The sequence below is a fragment of the Ranitomeya imitator genome, chromosome 1 (genome assembly GCF_032444005.1).
Source record: "Ranitomeya imitator isolate aRanImi1 chromosome 1, aRanImi1.pri, whole genome shotgun sequence".
NCBI lineage: Eukaryota > Metazoa > Chordata > Amphibia > Anura > Dendrobatidae > Ranitomeya > Ranitomeya imitator.
This window is the reverse complement of record NC_091282.1, coordinates 496,363,253-496,383,182: the sequence shown is the minus strand read 5'-3', so window position 1 is coordinate 496,383,182 and position 19,930 is coordinate 496,363,253. Positions and strand designations below refer to the sequence as shown.

Sequence of the window (19,930 nt, the reverse complement as noted above, 5' to 3'; positions counted from 1 at the left end):
GCTAATACAAGTCAATGGGGAAAAACTGGTTCCGGTTTTTATTTTTGCCGGTTCCGGTTTTTCTGAAAAGAGCCGTAATCAGCCGGAATGAGAAAAACTGATGTATGAAAGCAGCCTTACAGTGGTCTTAAAGGGAATGTCCATCTATTATCAGTTCAGCCATAACTAGAGCGATTTTGTTAGTTTACTGTATGTTGTATTATTTACCTCTATAGATAAATGTATGTAGCGAGCTCCTAAACTGTCTGTTCTTACGGATTCGGACAGCAATAATATAGCACTACTGGCAGCAGCAAGTGAACTTGTCACTAGATTTATAATACCCGAACCACAGGCAGCATAAATCAGAGCCCGTCTGTGTGATTGCAGTCAGTAATGTTTTACTCTGACAAGTCTCTCCCATGTGTGTACATTAGGAGATCTGTCAATTAACTAGAGCAGGGTGGGAAGAAGCCAGGCGGGGGCTGTACTATTCAGGTATTTGCCTATAGTCCCTGCTATGTTTTCTCAATTGTTGCAGCATTTCAGAGTAAAACTTAGCTGGCTGCAATCACACAGCCAGATTCTGATCCATGCTGACTGTGGATCGGGCAGTATAAATCTAGTGACAGATTCCTTGTAACATAGTAACATAGTAACATAGTTAGTAAGGCCGAAAAAAGACATTTGTCCATCCAGTTCAGCCTATATTCCATCATAATAAATACCCAGATCTACGTCCTTCTACAGAACCTAATAATTGTATGATACAATATTGTTCTGCTCCAGGAAGACATCCAGGCCTCTCTTGAACCCCTCGACTGAGTTCGCCATCACCACCTCCTCAGGCAAGCAATTCCAGATTCTCACTGCCCTAACAGTAAAGAATCCTCTTCTATGTTGGTGGAAAAACCTTCTCTCCTCCAGACGCAAAGAATGCCCCCTTGTGCCCGTCACCTTCCTTGGTATAAACAGATCCTCAGCGAGATATTTGTATTGTCCCCTTATATACTTATACATGGTTATTAGATCGCCCCTCAGTCGTCTTTTTTCTAGACTAAATAATCCTAATTTCGCTAATCTATCTGGGTATTGTAGTTCTCCCATCCCCTTTATTAATTTTGTTGCCCTCCTTTGTACTCTCTCTAGTTCCATTATATCCTTCCTGAGCACCGGTGCCCAAAACTGGACACAGTACTCCATGTGCGGTCTAACTAGGGATTTGTACAGAGGCAGTATAATGCTCTCATCATGTGTATCCAGACCTCTTTTAATGCACCCCATGATCCTGTTTGCCTTGGCAGCTGCTGCCTGGCACTGGCTGCTCCAGGTAAGTTTATCATTAACTAGGATCCCCAAGTCCTTCTCCCTGTCAGATTTACCCAGTGGTTTCCCGTTCAGTGTGTAATGGTGATATTGATTCCCTCTTCCCATGTGTATAACCTTACATTTATCATTGTTAAACCTCATCTGCCACCTTTCAGCCCAAGTTTCCAACTTATCCAGATCCATCTGTAGCAGAATACTATCTTCTCTTGTATTAACTGCTTTACATAGTTTTGTATCATCTGCAAATATCGATATTTTACTGTGTAAACCTTCTACCAGATCATTAATGAATATGTTGAAGAGAACAGGTCCCAATACTGACCCCTGCGGTACCCCACTGGTCACAGCGACCCAGTTAGAGACTATACCATTTATAACCACCCTCTGCTTTCTATCACTAAGCCAGTTACTAACCCATTTACACACATTTTCCCCCAGACCAAGCATTCTCATTTTGTGTACCAACCTCTTGTGCGGCACGGTATCAAACGCTTTGGAAAAATCGAGATATACCACGTCCAATGACTCACCGTGGTCCAGTCTATAGCTTACCTCTTCATAAAAACTGATTAGATTGGTTTGACAGGAGCGATTTCTCATAAACCCATGCTGATATGGAGTTAAACAGTTATTCTCATTGAGATAATCCAGAATAACATCCCTCAGAAACCCTTCAAATATTTTACCAACAATAGAGGTTAGACTTACTGGCCTATAATTTCCAGGTTCACTTTTAGAGCCCTTTTTGAATATTGGCACCACATTTGCTATGCGCCAGTCCTGCGGAACAGACCCTGTCGCTATAGAGTCACTAAAAATAAGAAATAATGGTTTATCTATTACATTACTTAGTTCTCTTAGTACTCGTGGGTGTATGCCATCCGGACCCGGAGATTTATCTATTTTAATCTTATTTAGCCGGTTTCGCACCTCTTCTTGGGTTAGATTGGTGACCCTTAATATAGGGTTTTCATTGTTTCTTGGGATTTCACCTAGCATTTCATTTTCCACCGTGAATACCGTGGAGAAGAAGGTGTTTAATATGTTAGCTTTTTCCTCGTCATCTACAACCATTCTTTCCTCACTATTTTTTAAAGGGCCTACATTTTCAGTTTTTATTCTTTTACTATTGATATAGTTGAAGAACAGTTTGGGATTAGTTTTACTCTCCTTAGCAATGTGCTTCTCTGTTTCCTTTTTGGCAGCTTTAATTAGTTTTTTAGATAAAGTATTTTTCTCCCTATAGTTTTTTAGAGCTTCAATGGTGCCATCCTGCTTTAGTAGTGCAAATGCTTTCTTTTTACTGTTAATTGCCTGTCTTACTTCTTTGTTTAGCCACATTGGGTTTTTCCTATTTCTAGTCCTTTTATTCCCACAAGGTATAAACCGCTTACACTGCCTATTTAGGATGTTCTTAAACATTTCCCATTTATTATCTGTATTCTCATTTCTGAGGATATTGTCCCAGTCTACCAGATTAAGGGCATCTCTAAGCTGTTCAAACTTTGCCTTCCTAAAGTTCAATGTTTTTGTGACTCCCTGACAAGTCCCCCTAGTGAAAGACAGGTGAAACTGCACAATATTGTGGTCGCTATTTCCTAAATGCCCAACCACCTGCAGATTTGTTATTCTGTCAGGTCTATTAGATAGTATTAGGTCTAAAAGTGCTGCTCCTCTGGTTGGATTCTGCACCAATTGTGAAAGATAATTTTTCTTGGTTATTAGCAGAAACCTGTTGCCTTTATGGGTTTCACAGGTTTCTGTTTCCCAGTTAATATCCGGGTAGTTAAAGTCCCCCATAACCAGGACCTCATTATGGGTTGCAGCTTCATCTATCTGCTTTAGAAGTAGACTTTCCATGCTTTCTGTTATATTTGGGGGTTTGTAACAGACCCCAATGAGAATTTTGTTACCATTTTTCCCTCCATGAATTTCAACCCATATGGACTCGACATCCTCATTCCCTTCGCTAATATCCTCCCTTAAAGTGGACTTTAGACAAGACTTTACATAGAGACAAACCCCTCCTCCTCTCCGATTTTTACGATCCTTTCTAAACAGACTGTAACCCTGTAAGTTAACTGCCCAGTCATAGCTTTCATCTAACCATGTCTCGGTTATTCCCACTATGTCAAAGTTACCTGTAGATATTTCTGCTTCTAGTTCTTCCATCTTGTTTGTCAGGCTTCTGGCGTTTGCGAGCATGCAGTTTAGAGGATTTTGTTTTGTTCCAATCTCCTCACTGTGGATTGTTTTAGAAATGTTCTTACCTCCCTTCTGAGTATGTTTTCCTGGGTCGTCTTTGTTCGAGTCTAATGTTTTTCTTCCCGTCCCCTCTTCTTCTAGTTTAAGATGTTTAGTGTAAAACATCTCTGACATCCTTGCCCCAAATTGCAGTTCCAAGTTTGTTCGTCTACAGTTTTTTAACGGTGTCCTCATTTCACCCGTGGAGCTTTGCATACACTAGGCTTGTGATCAGCACTGATCAGAATAATGGGTGGGACTAGCCCATTCACAGTGCCTTGTGTATCAGACTTCAGCTCCACAGCAATAGTGCCAGACAGCTCGTTGTGGATGATATAAGGAAAGTCATCGTCATTGATCAGTGTAAATATGATAGGAGGCATAAAAAATGGTCCGGCCTGCCCATTTCTCCATCCAGCGCTGATTTGTATATGGTCCTTGAGAGCTAGAAGTTCTGGGCTGTGGGGATAAATGAGGACACAATTAGAAAGTGAACAAAGAAGTGGCAGCAGTTTAGAACAGTTAAACAATAACTGCAAGCTTATTAATAGGTATAATTAATATTGCTGCCACGATAGAAGGGTTTCACGTTAAAATGTATTGAGAATATAAACTGGTAACTGGCATAATATCCCAGCACTTTACACTTTATTATACAGGATTACCTGTTTGTGATGAGTAAAATTAAAGTGAACCTGTCACCAGGTTCGACCGATAAGAGATACTGCCATCACCTTTCAGTGCTGATATACAGCATTCTATAATGCTGTATATCTGCCCCCAATCCGCCCTGCAAGAGAAGAAAAATAAAAATGTTATTATACTCACCTGTCCGGTCCGATGGGTCATGGTCCGGCGCCTCCCTTCTTCTTACGATCCTAGTCCTCCTGCTTGCTTCTTGTGGATGATGCGTGCCTTCATCAACCACACAGTCTCCTCGGCACAGCGCTCCTGCACAGGCGTCCTTCTCTGTCCTGTCTAGGGCAGAGCAAAGTACTGTAGTGCGCATGCGCCAGGGCTCTTTGACCTTTCCAACACCTGTGAACTGCAGTACTTTGCTCTGCCCTCAATAGTGCAGAGAAGTGCGCCTGTGCAGGAGCTCGGTGCCGAGGAGACGCGTCATCCACACGAATCAAGCAGGATGGCGGCATCACAAGAAGGGAGGCGCCGGACCAAGACCTGCGACACCCATCAGACCGGACAGCCCCGCAAGTGAGTATAATAAAAGTTATTTTTCTTCTCTTGTACGTCGGGTTGGGGGCAAATATACAACATTATAGAATGCTGTATATAAGCCCTGAAAGGTGATGGCTGTATCTCTTATTGGCTAAAACTGCTGACAGGCTCCCTTTAAAGGAACCATCCTTGACTAATATTTTGGGCCCATAAGGGACATTCTAAATGTACATCCTCAATGTGTATAAATATAATGTACCATCGGTTTCTTGTGCTGCCTCGCTATTTAGCTGTATCTGTTTTGTATATTCAGGCAACCCATTGAACTGATAGTCTTTATGGATGAGTAATGCATATGAGATTCATTAGGATACTGACAAGTTTGTCCCAGGGAGAAGTGAGCACACAGGTCAAGTGGATTATCGTTCACTTTGTGCATAGAGCATTTTCTAAGAACCACATGTTGTTCCTCTTCTGTATACACAAATATCTTCTTAGCAGGGATTGTGGATGAATACTATGCTATATTAACTCTTTCTTTATAGTCATCCTTCCTAAAAACTGTGTTTCATATCAAAGGAAAGTAATATGAAAAATGCATACATTAAAATGTCTCACCTGGTTTCAAAGATATAGCTCTATGGGGAAAATATATACAGTATTATTATTTTGGTAGTGCAATTTATAATGAAATATATAACCAGGAAAAAATGTTTGTATGATCCCAATATATTTGCTCTGCTTTCCATTAGTGAGAAAGAGTGTTCCTTGTTACTTAACTCAAATTCTGTGAAAAAGCTTCTATCACTTATGTGACTTGTGTTGGAGTTGTTGCCCTAATATTTGTCAGTTGAAGGGGTCGCTCCCATGAACATAACACAATGCCGAGTGCTAGCCAATAGCACTTTGCCCAATGTTATACTATGGTGCAGTGCAGAGCTGTGATTTTTTTTCTAATGCCGATGGGTGCGTGGGAAACATCGGTCTGCATTCAAATGTCAGGCGAGCGCAGTCCGATTACTGCAGACACAGAGAATGTAGAAGATGGAGAAGTGAAGTTCTCTTTGTGAGAGAATCGGATCACACTAAGGGGAAACTCTGAATAAACGCTGACAGAGTTTGATCCGAGTGCCATTAGCATAATCGGCCTGATTCTCCCACATGACCACAGCCTAAAAGTACCATGCCAATTACTTGCACATGGATCAGGGATTGTAGCTTTAACCTTTGATCTAGTCCTTTTAGAAATGATGTCTGTTGATTTGCTTTCCATATTGTAGAGTCTCTCTTTAAGTTACTGGTACCTGAAACATGCTCGAGTTTCCTTCTTATGTGAGCTTCTATCTGCCGCTTTAAGAATTTATCCACGGTCACCTTCTTAGGAGCCCTGCATATGAATCTCTATTCTCTAATATTTTGTTACTAGCCTAGTAATTGCAAATTCTAATTAGGTCCTTATCACTAGTGCATTAATCAGAGTATTGTATGGGTCAAGTAAACTGCATAGCAGTATGGCTGTTTTTTTCTATCCTCGCGCACTGACCTCTTTTCTTCTCTCTATTCTTTTCTTTGCTGAGATTAGTTTTTCTTAACTTATATAACTTGCTGTTTAGACTGGAATCTTATGGTGATTTTGAGGTGTATTCCACATGCCTTTACCACTTTATTCATTTCTGATGTGGATCATTTGGTTGTTCTTTGCTAATAAGCTTAGAATTTCTCTTGCCTGTCTGTTTTTCTTGTCCCATTCATGAATAGCACTAATCTGCGGTCTGTTATTCAATTACCTCCCACAAATCATCTTTAGAAAGTAACATTTCTGCTTCAAACTTGCATAGCTGACATATGTCATTATTTAATGTGGCCACTGTAAATTTAAAGGGGTTGGTCGAAATTAACTATTTTACTTAATAATCCACCAACTTTTCTAACGTACTTCATTCTAAAATCCCCTACCATTCCCTCTCTATTCTAACTTTCAATCTGTGTTTTTATTGTTACTTCCGGTGACGATTCCATTGATTCTCACAGCATGCACTGGGGATTCGCAAAAGGATCATCATCTAGGGGCTGAGGTTGCGGTTACTCCTACTGCTTCCTTTTCCACCCTGAAATTAAGTGGTATCAGGGGGTGGTGTTGATGTCATTAACCACAGCATTTGCCACTCCCATTTTGTGATGTTGACTTGTTTCAGTAATGGTGAAGAAATGACTACAGTTTCTCTCACGCCACCATACATCTACCCCACATACTTGCAATAGTAAGTCCCATGCACCACTCTCTTGTCCGTGCACACTTGGTGCAACTCTCCACAAGGTTGTAGCAGTACAGAGAAATCCAGGAACCAGAGCCCCAGACATCCTCCCTTTGGTAACTTTATTAGTTCAGTAAAATCGCAACATTTCGGCCATGCAGGCCTCTATCCAGCCATAATGCAGTTCTCTGTTTTTTATAGCATGATAAAAGCCCTGCACTGCCGAAACGTTGTGATGTTTCTGCACTAACAAAATTACCAAAAGGAGGATGCCTGGGGCCAGGGGCGTAACAACTGCGGTCGCAGCTGCGACTGGGCCAGAGTGTTTAAAGGCCCGCCCAGTCCAGCAAACAAGCAGATGAGTCATGCACCCTGCTGGCCACGCCCACAGCTTCCCCAGACTTCCAGCAGTGTGTGGCGAGTGGGCGTGTCCGTGAAGGACATGTGACCTAGCAGAAGGGCTGGGCGTGTCACTGAAGCTTGACAGAGATGGAAGGCAGCAGCTGGTGAGTGAAGCGGCTGTAAAGTGCTGATGTGCTGCGTACACCTGACACATGCGCGTACACACACACACACACACACCTGTTCTGTGCGCACAGGACCTGTGATGAGGTCACAGGAGGGGAGGAGTCAGGGGTCACATGATCAGTGGCCTCAGTGTATGCAGGACTCTGCTGTGCTTGATTGTCATAGTGCTGAATGAGGGGAAGTTTATGTGTGGGGTCCGGAGGGGTTTACAGTGTGGATGTAACAGAGCCGTGTGTGTACAAGGTGTACAGAGCAGAGCAGTGTATGTGTGCAATGTGTACAAGGTGTACGGAGCATAGCCGCGTGTGTACAAGGTGTATGGAGCAGAGCTGTGTGTGTGCAAGGTGTATGGAGCAGAGCCACTTGTGTACAAGGTGTACGGAGCAGAGCTGTGTGTGTACGGGGTTCTCGGAGCAAAGCCGTGTGTGTACGGGCTGTAAATTTCCGAGTCGGGAAGAATGGTACACGGCTGTGGGCAGAGCCCAGCATGTGCACTGTGGGGAGTATTGCGTGTACTCGCCAGCGTCAGAATATGCAGTGCGCATGCTCCGGAGCCAACCAGAACACCCAATACACCCCCACACGGCACAGGTCCGGAAATGATGCACTGCAGCGTCATACCAGGAAGAAACAGCACACAGATTTCAAACGCCAGGAGTGCGCTTGGAATTAGAGCGAGGGAGGACATGAACGCCGAGAATCTGCACTTCCGAAGACATCGCCCTAATTAGTATAGAGACATGTTAGTTATAAAATCATTTTTCTCAGCGATTACAGGGCAGTAATAGGTCAGACTATACAACATTGCAACAAAACTATAGTGTGCAAAATGAATAGGGAAAATGTGAATTTCCGTGGGAAATATTTTGGCGCGGGGAGGGGGGGCCCATTTGAAAGTTCGCATCGGGGCCCCTCACTTTGTAGTTACGCCACTGCCTGGGGCCCTGGTTCATGGATTTCCCCTCTGACCCACAATGCTTCTGTCTTCATTGCCTCGGTCACTGAAATGAGATGTCATCAGGGTGATAGAAACAGTGTGAATAACAGCAGCGCTGCCCCATAGATTCTGTCAGCATCCTGAAATCATCATCAGTGGGCAGCACTGCTGTCATTTACCCTGCTTCTATCATCTCCCCCGGATGACATTTTGTTTCAGTGTATGAGGCAGTAGGCACATAGGCAGTGTGGACTGAAGATGCAGTGTGGTGTCAGAGCTGCAGTCACTACTACTGAAATAGAATGTCAGACAGCCATGACAGAAGCTGTGGTAAGTGACTGACTGCAGCACCACCCACTAATGATGCTTTGTTTCTGGGAGGATAAGGTAGCAGTAGGATTGACAAAAGCCCAACCCCCTGATGACAATCTATTTGAGAATCCCCAGTGAATCGCAATCGGAGGTAAAAACAAAAAGAAACACAGACAGAAAGCTAGAGTAGAGAGGCAATGATAGGAAATTTCGATTTGAAGTATATTATAAACGTAGTTAGATTCTCAGATTAAATAGACATTTAACTAGGGATCCTAGTTAATGATAAACTTACCTGGAGCAGCCAGTGCCAGGCAGCAGCTGCCAAGGCAAACAGGATCATGGGGTGCATTAAAAGAGGTCTGGATACACATGATGAGAGCATTATACTGCCTCTGTACAAATCCCTAGTTAGACCGCACATGGAGTACTGTGTCCAGTTTTGGGCACCGGTGCTCAGGAAGGATATAATGGAACTAGAGAGAGTACAAAGGAGGGCAACAAAATTAATAAAGGGGATGGGAGAACTACAATACCCAGATAGATTAGCGAAATTAGGATTATTTAGTCTAGAAAAAAGACGACTGAGGGGCGATCTAATAACCATGTATAAGTATATAAGGGGACAATACAAATATCTCGCTGAGGATCTGTTTATACCAAGGAAGGTGACGGGCACAAGGGGGCATTCTTTGCGTCTGGAGGAGAGAAGGTTTTTCCACCAACATAGAAGAGGATTCTTTACTGTTAGGGCAGTGAGAATCTGGAATTGCTTGCCTGAGGAGGTGGTGATGGCAAACTCAGTCGAGGGGTTCAAGAGAGGCCTGGATGTCTTCCTGGAGCAGAACAATATTGTATCATACAATTATTAGGTTCTGTAGAAGGACGTAGATCTGGGTATTTATTATGATGGAATATAGGCTGAACTGGATGGACAAATGTCTTTTTTCGGCCTTACTAACTATGTTACTATGTTACTATGGTTTGAAATTCACTTCTCTCCCTTAAATGTACAGCATGCACTGAGTTATTTACTTGCATACAGGAGATGAGATCGTCTGCAAGATTCCTTGTTTCTATCTGTTTACCTAGATGGTGATTACCGGTAGCTGTCCTATTCCACCAGCTGGCTCCTAATTTATTGCAGATTTCAGCTTTCAGCAGAATAATGGTCCACTCAAACATTGTGGGAAAATGAACTTTCCTACTTGGAACATACTGACACATGCCACAATCATTATATTCATCATCACAAGATGGAGGAGTACAGGAGAAGAACTGACACTAGTAAACCAAAGAGGTTACATATGACAGTGCTCAGGAATTACGGTGCCATCTGCTACCCATTCAACATAGTCCCCTTAGCATAAGCCTGCAGCTGTTGTACAATCAAGCAGGAAGCCCGGTATGCCACTTTCCTATCTCCATGTTAGACAAGTGTACTGGCTAATTCTGAACAACTGCCTTTCTACTGAGACAAAACAGAATTGTTTACCTTCCTTAAAAGTATATTCACTTTGCCGCTGATCCTTGACTGTAAAGATTGGTACGGTGTATCCTTTATGTGTTGGTAAAACCATACTTGTGAGCATCACTGAAATCATTGCTGTAAGCTGGAGGTATACTTTGGGTATTTATCTTGATGTCAATAGTTCTTTATGTGACGTGTCATAGAATGACCTTACAGTTCCCTTAGCCTACTGTTTAGATATCTGAAGGTAATTACACACTAGGTCATTTTCTCATCACAAAGATAAACTGACCTGGTTTTTGTGATCAGCCAGTGAACGGAAATATTTCCTTAACACAATGGGCGTTTGACGTTAAGCAATCAGCCTGTTAAATGTTCTGTAATTACCATGCTTTGTCTAGGTAATGCTCTCATAGTCAGTTCTGAGGGTCTATTTTACTGAAGTCTGATGTAACCATGCATCCTCATAAACAAGATTTCATACCATCTGTAATACTTAAATGCTCTAATGGCAAGTTTCAGTTTCTTCTCAATTTCAACAAATCCCCAAAAACTATATGTAAAGTGAATTCATCTGTCTGTTACACCCTGGCATTTGCTAAACTCTGTGTGTCAGAGGAGTTGGGATTATGATTTAAGCATTAACTAGTGACTGATAACTTCCATACAGCGTGTTATAAAGGCTCTATTCCCCACAATTTGTCCCTACTCACTCCTAAACCCACTGATTTAGCCTACACCCAGTGCATGAATCTCTAAACTGATCATTTCTAAAGTTAAAGGAGAAATATAGCGATAACCACACATTTCTGATATTAAGACCCCATCTTTGATGTGTAAGTCTGCAGCTTCAATGAAGATTCTTTAACCTCGATAATTAGATTTCTTAGCAAAATTTGCGAACTTTGTTTTGCAAAAAAACAAACAAGAACAATTTAAATAGCTCAACACAACTAATAAAACAAGGGCTTTCTCCAAATTCAGCTCAAAATGCCCTTATAATATAAACTGCAGTCTCCGAAATATTCAACTTCTCACGATGAGTGATTTTAGTACTTAGAGCACCTTTTGCTGTTACGATCTGTTACAGAAGTGAGGCATTGTGGTTTACTAGTTTTTGGCTATGTTATGGAGGATTCATTCTTCATTGGTTAATATTTTTTATTATGTGTGTTGCAACAGTGGTCTTCAAATTCCATTAAAGGGGTTGTTCACTACTTGGACACTCCCTTCTGTTTCCTCATGTTTGGCCCCGTTAAAATAAAATCACCTATACTCACCTCCTGTGTCAGCACCATTCCAGAGGTGTTGGCACTCGCTTTCATGGGGCTTACGTGAGGTTGTTATGTAATGTGAGTCATATGCCCAATCAGTGCTGGCATCATCACTATCCCTGCCTTCGGACATATCGAACATCAAGAGGAAATCAGAAAGAAACCACAGCCCTGGCTTCCTGTGGATACCCCTTTAAAGATTTTTTATGGGGTCCAAGTCTGGTGGCAGCTCCAGACTCTATGAGGGCTTCTAATACCAAGTCCAGAACTGTGTTCGTAATTTTGCTGTTTGCTATTGGAAAACAATTAGATTGTTGACAGTCATGTTGCCAAAAGTTTATCAGAGCTTTTATAATAATGCAGTACACAAAGTTTTTGCTATATAGTTTTGGGAGCTTACAGTATCGTGATTGTAGGAGAATAATCAAGGCTGTGAATCAGGAATAGTAAAACAAAAGTAAAGCAATGTATTTAGAAAAGTTCTCAAATTTTATGGAGATGTATTCTATCATGGACTTGAAACCCAGACAATAAAGTAACAAGACAAAAGAAAAATCGAAGACTTCAAAATGTGGTGCTGGAGAAGGATGTTGTCAATACCATGGATGGCAAGAAGAACAAGCAAATCAATTTTGATACGAATCCAGCCACACATGTCACCCATATGCGACTAGCCTACTTTGGACACAACATACCAAAACAGCACTCACTGGAGGAAGACATCACGGTTGGAAGAATAGAAGGAACAATGCGAAGAGGAAGACCAGCAACCTGATGGCTTAATACTATCAAGATAACAGTGGAGAAGCCCATGGTGGACCTATCCAGGCTTGCACAAGATCGACCTTCCTACAGTCCATTCATCCATCAAGTCACCATGGCTCGCAATCGAGCAGAAGGCCGTTAAATAAACAATTAATGATAAACGTTCGGTAGCTAAATTGTGGAAAAAATATGTAAACATAGACTAGTTTTCAGGTGCGCAAAGTATCTTATTTTTGAAAAACCATAAATGGAAGTATATACCCTTTGAGACAGCATTAGACTGCATGAACTTTGCATAAAAGCTGCTTCAGTATTACATTGACATTTTCACCCCAGAATATGTCACTCTGGAATGCTCTGGGTACAATAAATTATTCAAATTTGTACTCTGATTCCAAAAATACTCCAAGCAAGAAGTACCATTTGCCAACTGATCTATTTGTATTGTTCAGATATTTCATATACTATTTTACTTATTTCAAACTTCATTATTTTCATTGGATTGAACTATTACCAGATGAACTTTCTAGGTGAAGTCAGTTTCCGTTTCACATAATAAAACTAAGTAGAGTGACCCTCAAACTTAAAGGGAATCTGTCAGGAGAAAGGCACCCTCCAAACATTTTATGTGCGCATGTAAGGCTTTCAAAGACAAGTCAAGCAATATTTTTACATGGCAAGTCCGTTCCTCCATTATTGACTTCATGTGCAAATGAGGCTGAATATCTATTTGTAGATCTGAAACCTCAGTCACACCAGTACTATTCCTTGCCTAGCGCTGCCTCTTCCTGCTTGACTGACAGCCCCTTTACTTGAAGGCCCACCACAACATAGAGGCTGGCAGTCAAACAGGAGGCTGTGGCGCAGTGCGTGAAATATAACTGGAGTTGACAGAGGCTTCAGATCTACAGCATTGTTTGCATATCATGTAAAACGCTGATTTCTCATTAAATGGAGAGACAGTCTGGCCATGTAAAGGTATTGCTGGACTTGTCTCTGAAAGAGCTACATGCACATAAATAGTTTTGGGGATGAAATAATGCTGACAGATTCCTTTTAATCAGTTTCATTTTTTAGCATGAGCAATTTAAGGAAATCACTCTATAGAAAACTGGTAATTTGTTCCAATTCAGCTAAAATCTGAAACCAAACTAGACAAAAATGAAATTAAAGAAAGATAACCTCATAATTAACACATATAAAGTAAAACATGTTAGATATGTGTGTGAACATGACTTATTAATCTAGGACTGTTTTGAACTTCGCCATATGTATGAAATACAGTTTTACTCATCATCCCCTATATCCTCATTGATTGTGAGAAACTATGAGCAATGGCTTCATTTTTCTCAACTGAATAGTTTTTTTTATTTTCCCCCTTGATTAATATATGGTGTTTCAATTGCAGACAATAAGAGTTCTTACAAGTAGCTGTATAAAAGTGCATACAGCTACTCGTAAGAACTCTTATTGTCTGCAATTGAAACACCATATATTATTCAAGGGGGAAAATTGTGCAACTTGGATTTATAACACATGGGCAGTCATTTCCATAGGGTGATTTTGTGCTAGAGTATTCTGACATATGTCCACAATTCTAAGAAACAAAATTACAGTTGTGCTCAAAAGTATACAGAATTTTTGCTTTCTTGTCCTTTTTTCAGAGAATATGAATGATAACACCAAAACTTTTTCTCCACTCATGGTTAGTGGTTGGGTGAAGCCATTCATTGTCAAACTTCTGTAGTTTCTCTTTTTAAATCATAATGACAACTCAAAACATCCAAATGACCCTGATCAAAAGTTCACATACCCTGGTGATTTTGGCCTGATAACATGCACACAAGTTGACACAAATGGATTTGAATGGCTACTAAAGGTAACATCCTCACCTGTGACCTGTTTGCTTGTAATCAGTGTGTGTGCCTAAAAGCTGAGTGAGTTTCTGGGATCCAGACAGACTCTTGCATCTTTCATCCAGCCACTGGCGTTTCTGGATCATGCGTCATGGGGAAAGCAAAAGAATTGTCAATGGATCTACGGCGAAAAGGTAGTTGAACTGTATAAAACAGGAAAGGGATGCAAAAAGATATCCAGGGAATTGATAATGCCAGTCAGCAACATTCAAACTGTTAACAAATAATACATAACAAACACCAGATCTTACTAAATAATTTTTTGTTTCTTAACCATGTCATTTGATTTATCTTATAGGGTGTCCAGTGAAAGGTGATTCTATTCCCCTTATCAGTTGGTTTCATGGAAGTCAACCAGTAAACCGCACAACAAAGCTGACATATGAAATACTAGAAGGCGGGCAGATCCTTCAGCTAGCTAACATAAGCAAGGACCATCATGGGGAATATCGATGTGTTATTCAGAGCAACCCATCTGACTCACTCACGCAAAAAGCTTTTCTGTCACTTCAAGGTAGATCAAAATTCAGCTGACCTTAACAATGTCTGTCTGTCTTGGATAAAATGCATGACATATTCTGTATTGTTTTCTTAAACTAAGCATGAGTAAGCATGAAGTCTGTTCTCATTTTCCTTTTAGGGGTTTTCCCAAAAATAAAAAATATCACCAATTCACCTCACATTTCTTCTCTCTGTACTCCTTACACTGTTGCAAGACTTTAGTTCAGTGCTATGCACAGTGCTCTGTAATTTTCTTCAGCATCCTAGACAACAATGCAGTTGCCCAGCCCAATGTACACATGCACAGTGTTGAAGTTCGAGGAATTTGGGACCCTTTTTCTATTGAAGCATGGGACCCAAGTAATTGGATCCTTATTTCCCATCCGGTGGTGTCAGTTGGGAGAAAATTGTTTGAAAAAGTTTAAATGCATCATAAAATGATTTCTCTTCCTCAATTCAACATCTATGAAATAGGTTGTTATAAATGTTGACTGTAGGAGCAAAGATTACAGAAGATGGCGGCTGGTAATTTTGATGCTACTTTCAGGGAACTTACAGTAGATAAGTGGTAAAAAAGGTAATTAGCAAGGAATCCTAGCATACAAGCCCCGATTCATCATTTGCATTTCTTAAACTCTTTTTTTGTTTATGTCTTGCAGTATTTGTTGCCTGTTTTTTTTGTGCCAACATTTTTCAAAATGTGGATGTGGTTCATGAATTTTGTTTTTTTGTCTTTTACCTATTTTGTGACATTTCAGTGCAAAAAAATAATTTGTTTCATAGCATAGTGCAAAATTTGCACTAAAATAATTGTCCTATATCAAATCACTTGCAGGGGCAAGTGGAGCATATTTGGGCCAAATTTTGTGACCACCATACTCCAGCGACAATGGCAACAAAGCAAAGATGCATGCAAACACATAAAAATAACATGTAAACCAAGCACTATAGACTTCCAAAGCAAAACAAAAAATTAAGCACAAATGAAAAACAGGAGTAAAAAAGCCAAAAACTGGAAAAGAAATACCTATCAGTGGATTGTCTGTGTAATGCAGAACAGGACTTTTGTTAGCTGCCCTCTGTTCTGGCTAAGAGATGAGGAATCTTAGCATAGGCGATGCCCCTATATTAACTCAATTTATAGTATTAGAGGCTCCCATATGCTGTATATTGAATAGAAGTAGGCCAGTAAGAAATGTCCTGACCCTTTTGATCTCTGGGAGATAAGCTGTCACCAGGTTATTGTTGAAAACACTTGAACAATCGACCAAGTGTACAAGTGTATGGAGGCGCTGGGAGAGATTTTTGTAGGCTAAACAATTGTTTAGTCTGTCGCATGTATATGGACAGTTTTAGAGATGAAATGGGTTTTCTAAACTAGACAATCCCTTTGAGCTTTATATCCTTGTCAACATAAAACTATTGCAGTAAGATTCCCTATAGTAAATTTATTGGATTTACAGAAGTATTATTCTGACTCCATAACTAGGCTGAGTGTATGGGGCGCTTGAAAGACCATTTATCTGGCTCTCTGTGTACTGTTACTCACAAAGTGATTTCATCAGATAGCTTGAACTCGACTGCAGAAGGCACTTGTGAAGATTCCAGAAAAATTGTTATTTTCCTGCTGAATTCTTGAAGTTATGCACAATTACAGCAGATAAATGTATACTCGTGTACTTCTTAACATAGGTGATATATATAATGAGGAAGTGAGAGGTTACTGACATCCGTACAACATCAGAGTCACATGGAGAGAGGGATGGCAACTTCTAAAAGGCGAAAACCCTATTGCAAAACAGCATAATAGCAACACAGTGATAACAAAATACTGGCTGTATGATTCCTATATCATGGGACATGAAGGGTATCTTTTGTGTACAGGATTTTTAAAGGGAGTCTGTCAGCCCCTAAATTCAATATCAAATGATCTATACAGTGATATAGGGGACTTAGCCCCTATAAAAATCATGCTAGTACGATACCTGTTAGTGGTATAGAGCCTGAGAAAAATACTGGAAAACAATGGATGCCAGTGCACAGTGTCAGCGCTAATGAGCACACAATATGGGTGGTAGGTGGGCACATTGAACTTCTTGACGTCTCTTTTCAGTTGCCATTTGCTACATTTCTGGGTACCCTCGTGTAGTGAGAAGTGTCATGGCGGAGAATGCGCCATCCACGCTGTGTAGTAAAAACACACACAGTCTGCATGGCAGGGCTCAGGCAGCGTCAGCCTGCATGTGTCCCCAAGTGCACTGAGTTCAGACAGTGCGCGCTCTTGGAAGTGAGCAGTGTTTATCACAAGTGTGGGAATTGCCTCAAAATACAAACTACAGGGTGTAACTGTGCACTGAACTCTTGGTCATGACAACGGTGCACTGAAGTGCCTTCTTTTGGATGCAAATGAAAAGTATTTATTTCCAGCACTGAACAACTAACAGGAGGAGTGCTGGTATTATTCTTAGAAGGTTAAGTCCTTTATTTCACTGTATAAATTGTATAAATTGTTTATTATTGCTTTTGGGGTGACAGACTCTTTAAAGGAGTTGTCCGGCCTTAGGGTACAAATGTACTGTCATTCTATGTAACTGCAGACTTTAAGGATCCTTACAGCAGGCACCAGGAACAGGTAGTCATGTGACTGCCAATATGTAATTTAAATACTTTTGGACACATTCCAACTAGATACGTTCAGCCTCGCTGAATACTTATGTATTGAGTGAGGCCACACACGTCTAGTTGGCATGTGATCGCGTGTATACAAATCACATACTCACAAGTCTGCAGTCACTTAGAGTGTCTGCAGACTTGTACCCTAAGGCTGGACAGCCACTTTAATTTCTTAATTATAAATAGACATAGTTAAGCTTTATCTAACATGTCAATCCCCATGTTTTAATCTTTTGGAAATGTGAAAATACAGTGGTTTGTGATTGTTTTGTAATATAATCAATTCTTACAATTTGCTTCATCAACAGATTATCAGTGGTCTTTGGTCGGTCACCTGCCATGTACAACATCTTGTGGTAATAGAGGCATCCAGCATCCACAACTGAGGTGTGTTCTCGACAAGCAAGAGGTCAATGTCACTCACTGCCAAGAGAAGCCCAAACCTTCCATCAATCCTGCTACATGTAACAGGAGGGACTGTCCGCCAAGGTTTGTATTGGATGCATGTTTTTCTATTAGTAGTCATGCATAGGAAACATGTTGGATTGGCTTGGTCTGTGCCCACCAAAATAAACATTTCTGAGACTGTACAATCAAAGTATTCTGAAAGTATGGTTGAACATAGTAGAGTCACGGAATTGGCCATTTCTAAGGGAACAACTTCACATCCCATCATGTTTTTCCAAAAGTTCAGTAAATTTGTCCGGGCCAATAAAAGACTCATTTTAGTTTCTTAAGGAATCACTTGTAATGAATATGTTATCTGCTTTTCTGCTTTTTTTTCCTTCCACTTCATTTCTGCCAGAGATCTGTCTTTTTGTTCAATTTACTCTGCATGTAAAAACTAACCTCATCTATATCAACATTTCCATGCGTAGACAGGAGATTTCAACCAGAATAATTTGTGTCTTTGCCCCTTTTTTGAGGCACCAGAAAGCCTTCAGCTATATGTAACCCTGGAGAGTTCTCCTTCACACTACACATAGGTGGGATTTCAGTACACTTTGGTCGCCAAAATAATGGGTGTCAACCAGAAATGCACATTAGAAGCTAAAATGCCTTTTCTATTGACAATGACCCTGCTATGAGGATTGTCTGAGGAGTATATAACATAATGATAAATGACTCGCCTCCTACACCTGCTTCCTATTGCCAAATCTATAATTCCTTGCGTCAAACCAAAGGGTGGCACTGAAAACACACAAACTTGGTGATATCACTGACAGCTTATTTACAGGCAGTTTGCTACAGCCACGGACATATTCATCCAAGGAAATAGCTTGCATCACATATAGTGTTGAAAGGGTCAATGTGATCATGTCCTGGCTTGACCCATCCTCAAGGAATAAAAAAAAAATAGGACCTGGATAACTGTGTACAGCTTTCAGATGTAAGACCTGGCCAACTCCAAGATGTGCTGGAACTTGTTCATTCATGTTTCATCACCTCCTGTGATCCCATGAACATCATGGACTGCCAGTTTCTGCATTACTGATATTTTTATATACGGTATGTATGTTTTACTTGTTTTTGAGTATATTTGGTAGCTGAGGTATCCCTATAAATAGGGATAGAGAACCTCCGCACAAAGCTAATTGTCTGCAAATGTTTTGAGACTGCAAACAAGGGGTGTTTTAGTTATTTTTCAAGCGCATAGTTCCTGAAGCTAGTTTCTTCTCCCACATGTAGATGCCTAGATCATTTTTCATTACAAATATTCATAGCATACAGCTCGCTCTACTCTTTCCTTATGGCCTTGAAGTAGAATGGAGAATGCTTGTTTTTGCACAGTCATGTTTACCATGAAAATGTGAGACACTGGATATCATTTTCTAAATCAATTAACAGTGCTTTAAGCCGTAGGGAGGAAGATGTCCTTTAAAATCCTGAATCAAATATTTTTACTATTGGTCATAAATAGTCGTATCATTACAAATAAATTGACTTTCTACTGTACTAGTATTAAAAATTCTATTGCCGTTCTTGGCCACCTTGTTGCCCTATTGCCTTTCCCACATCTATACCATAGTGATGAGCAAACGTGCTCTATCGGAGCATGCTCGTGTGCTAACCAAGTGGCTTCGGCATGCTCGAATAATATGTTTGCATTCCCGCGGCTGCATGTCTCGTGGCTGTTAGACAGCCACAACACATACAGGGAAGGGATTGGCTAACAAACAGGCAATCCCTGTACGTGTTGCGGCTGCCGAACAGCCACGAGACATGCAGCCGCGAGAATGCACACATATTTTTCAAGCACGCCAATGACTTGGATTGCACACAGGCATGCTCCGATAACACCTTACCCAAGTACGTTCGCTCATCACTATTCCCTATATAGCTGGTGGCCAAGATAACTGCTGTCAAAGGAAACTTTCCCTGGGGCTGCAGAGCCTTAGGGCAGCACTTTTTGTGGTGTAAATCCTGCCTACTCTACGTAGTAAAAGTTATTCTTGACTATTTTTTTTTTTATTAAAAATAAAAGGTGTACTTAAAAATGTAGAAATAGGTATAATAAATTCAGATGCATAATATAATTTCTATATCTCAAGATTAAATATTTCATAAAT

General features: G+C 40.7%; 1 protein-coding gene across 2 annotated transcripts in view; it reads left to right on the top strand.

Annotated features, from left to right (window-relative positions):
• The window catches only part of ADAMTSL1 (ADAMTS like 1), a 550,804-nt gene that overhangs the window by 513,114 nt on the left and 17,760 nt on the right, over positions 1–19,930 (top strand). For both annotated transcript variants that reach the window (XM_069766222.1, XM_069766229.1), the window contains exons 24-25: positions 14,485–14,700; positions 17,669–17,849. In XM_069766222.1, coding sequence (XP_069622323.1) covers positions 14,485–14,700; positions 17,669–17,849 — 397 coding nt within the window. The remainder of the gene's footprint in view (positions 1–14,484; positions 14,701–17,668; positions 17,850–19,930) is intronic.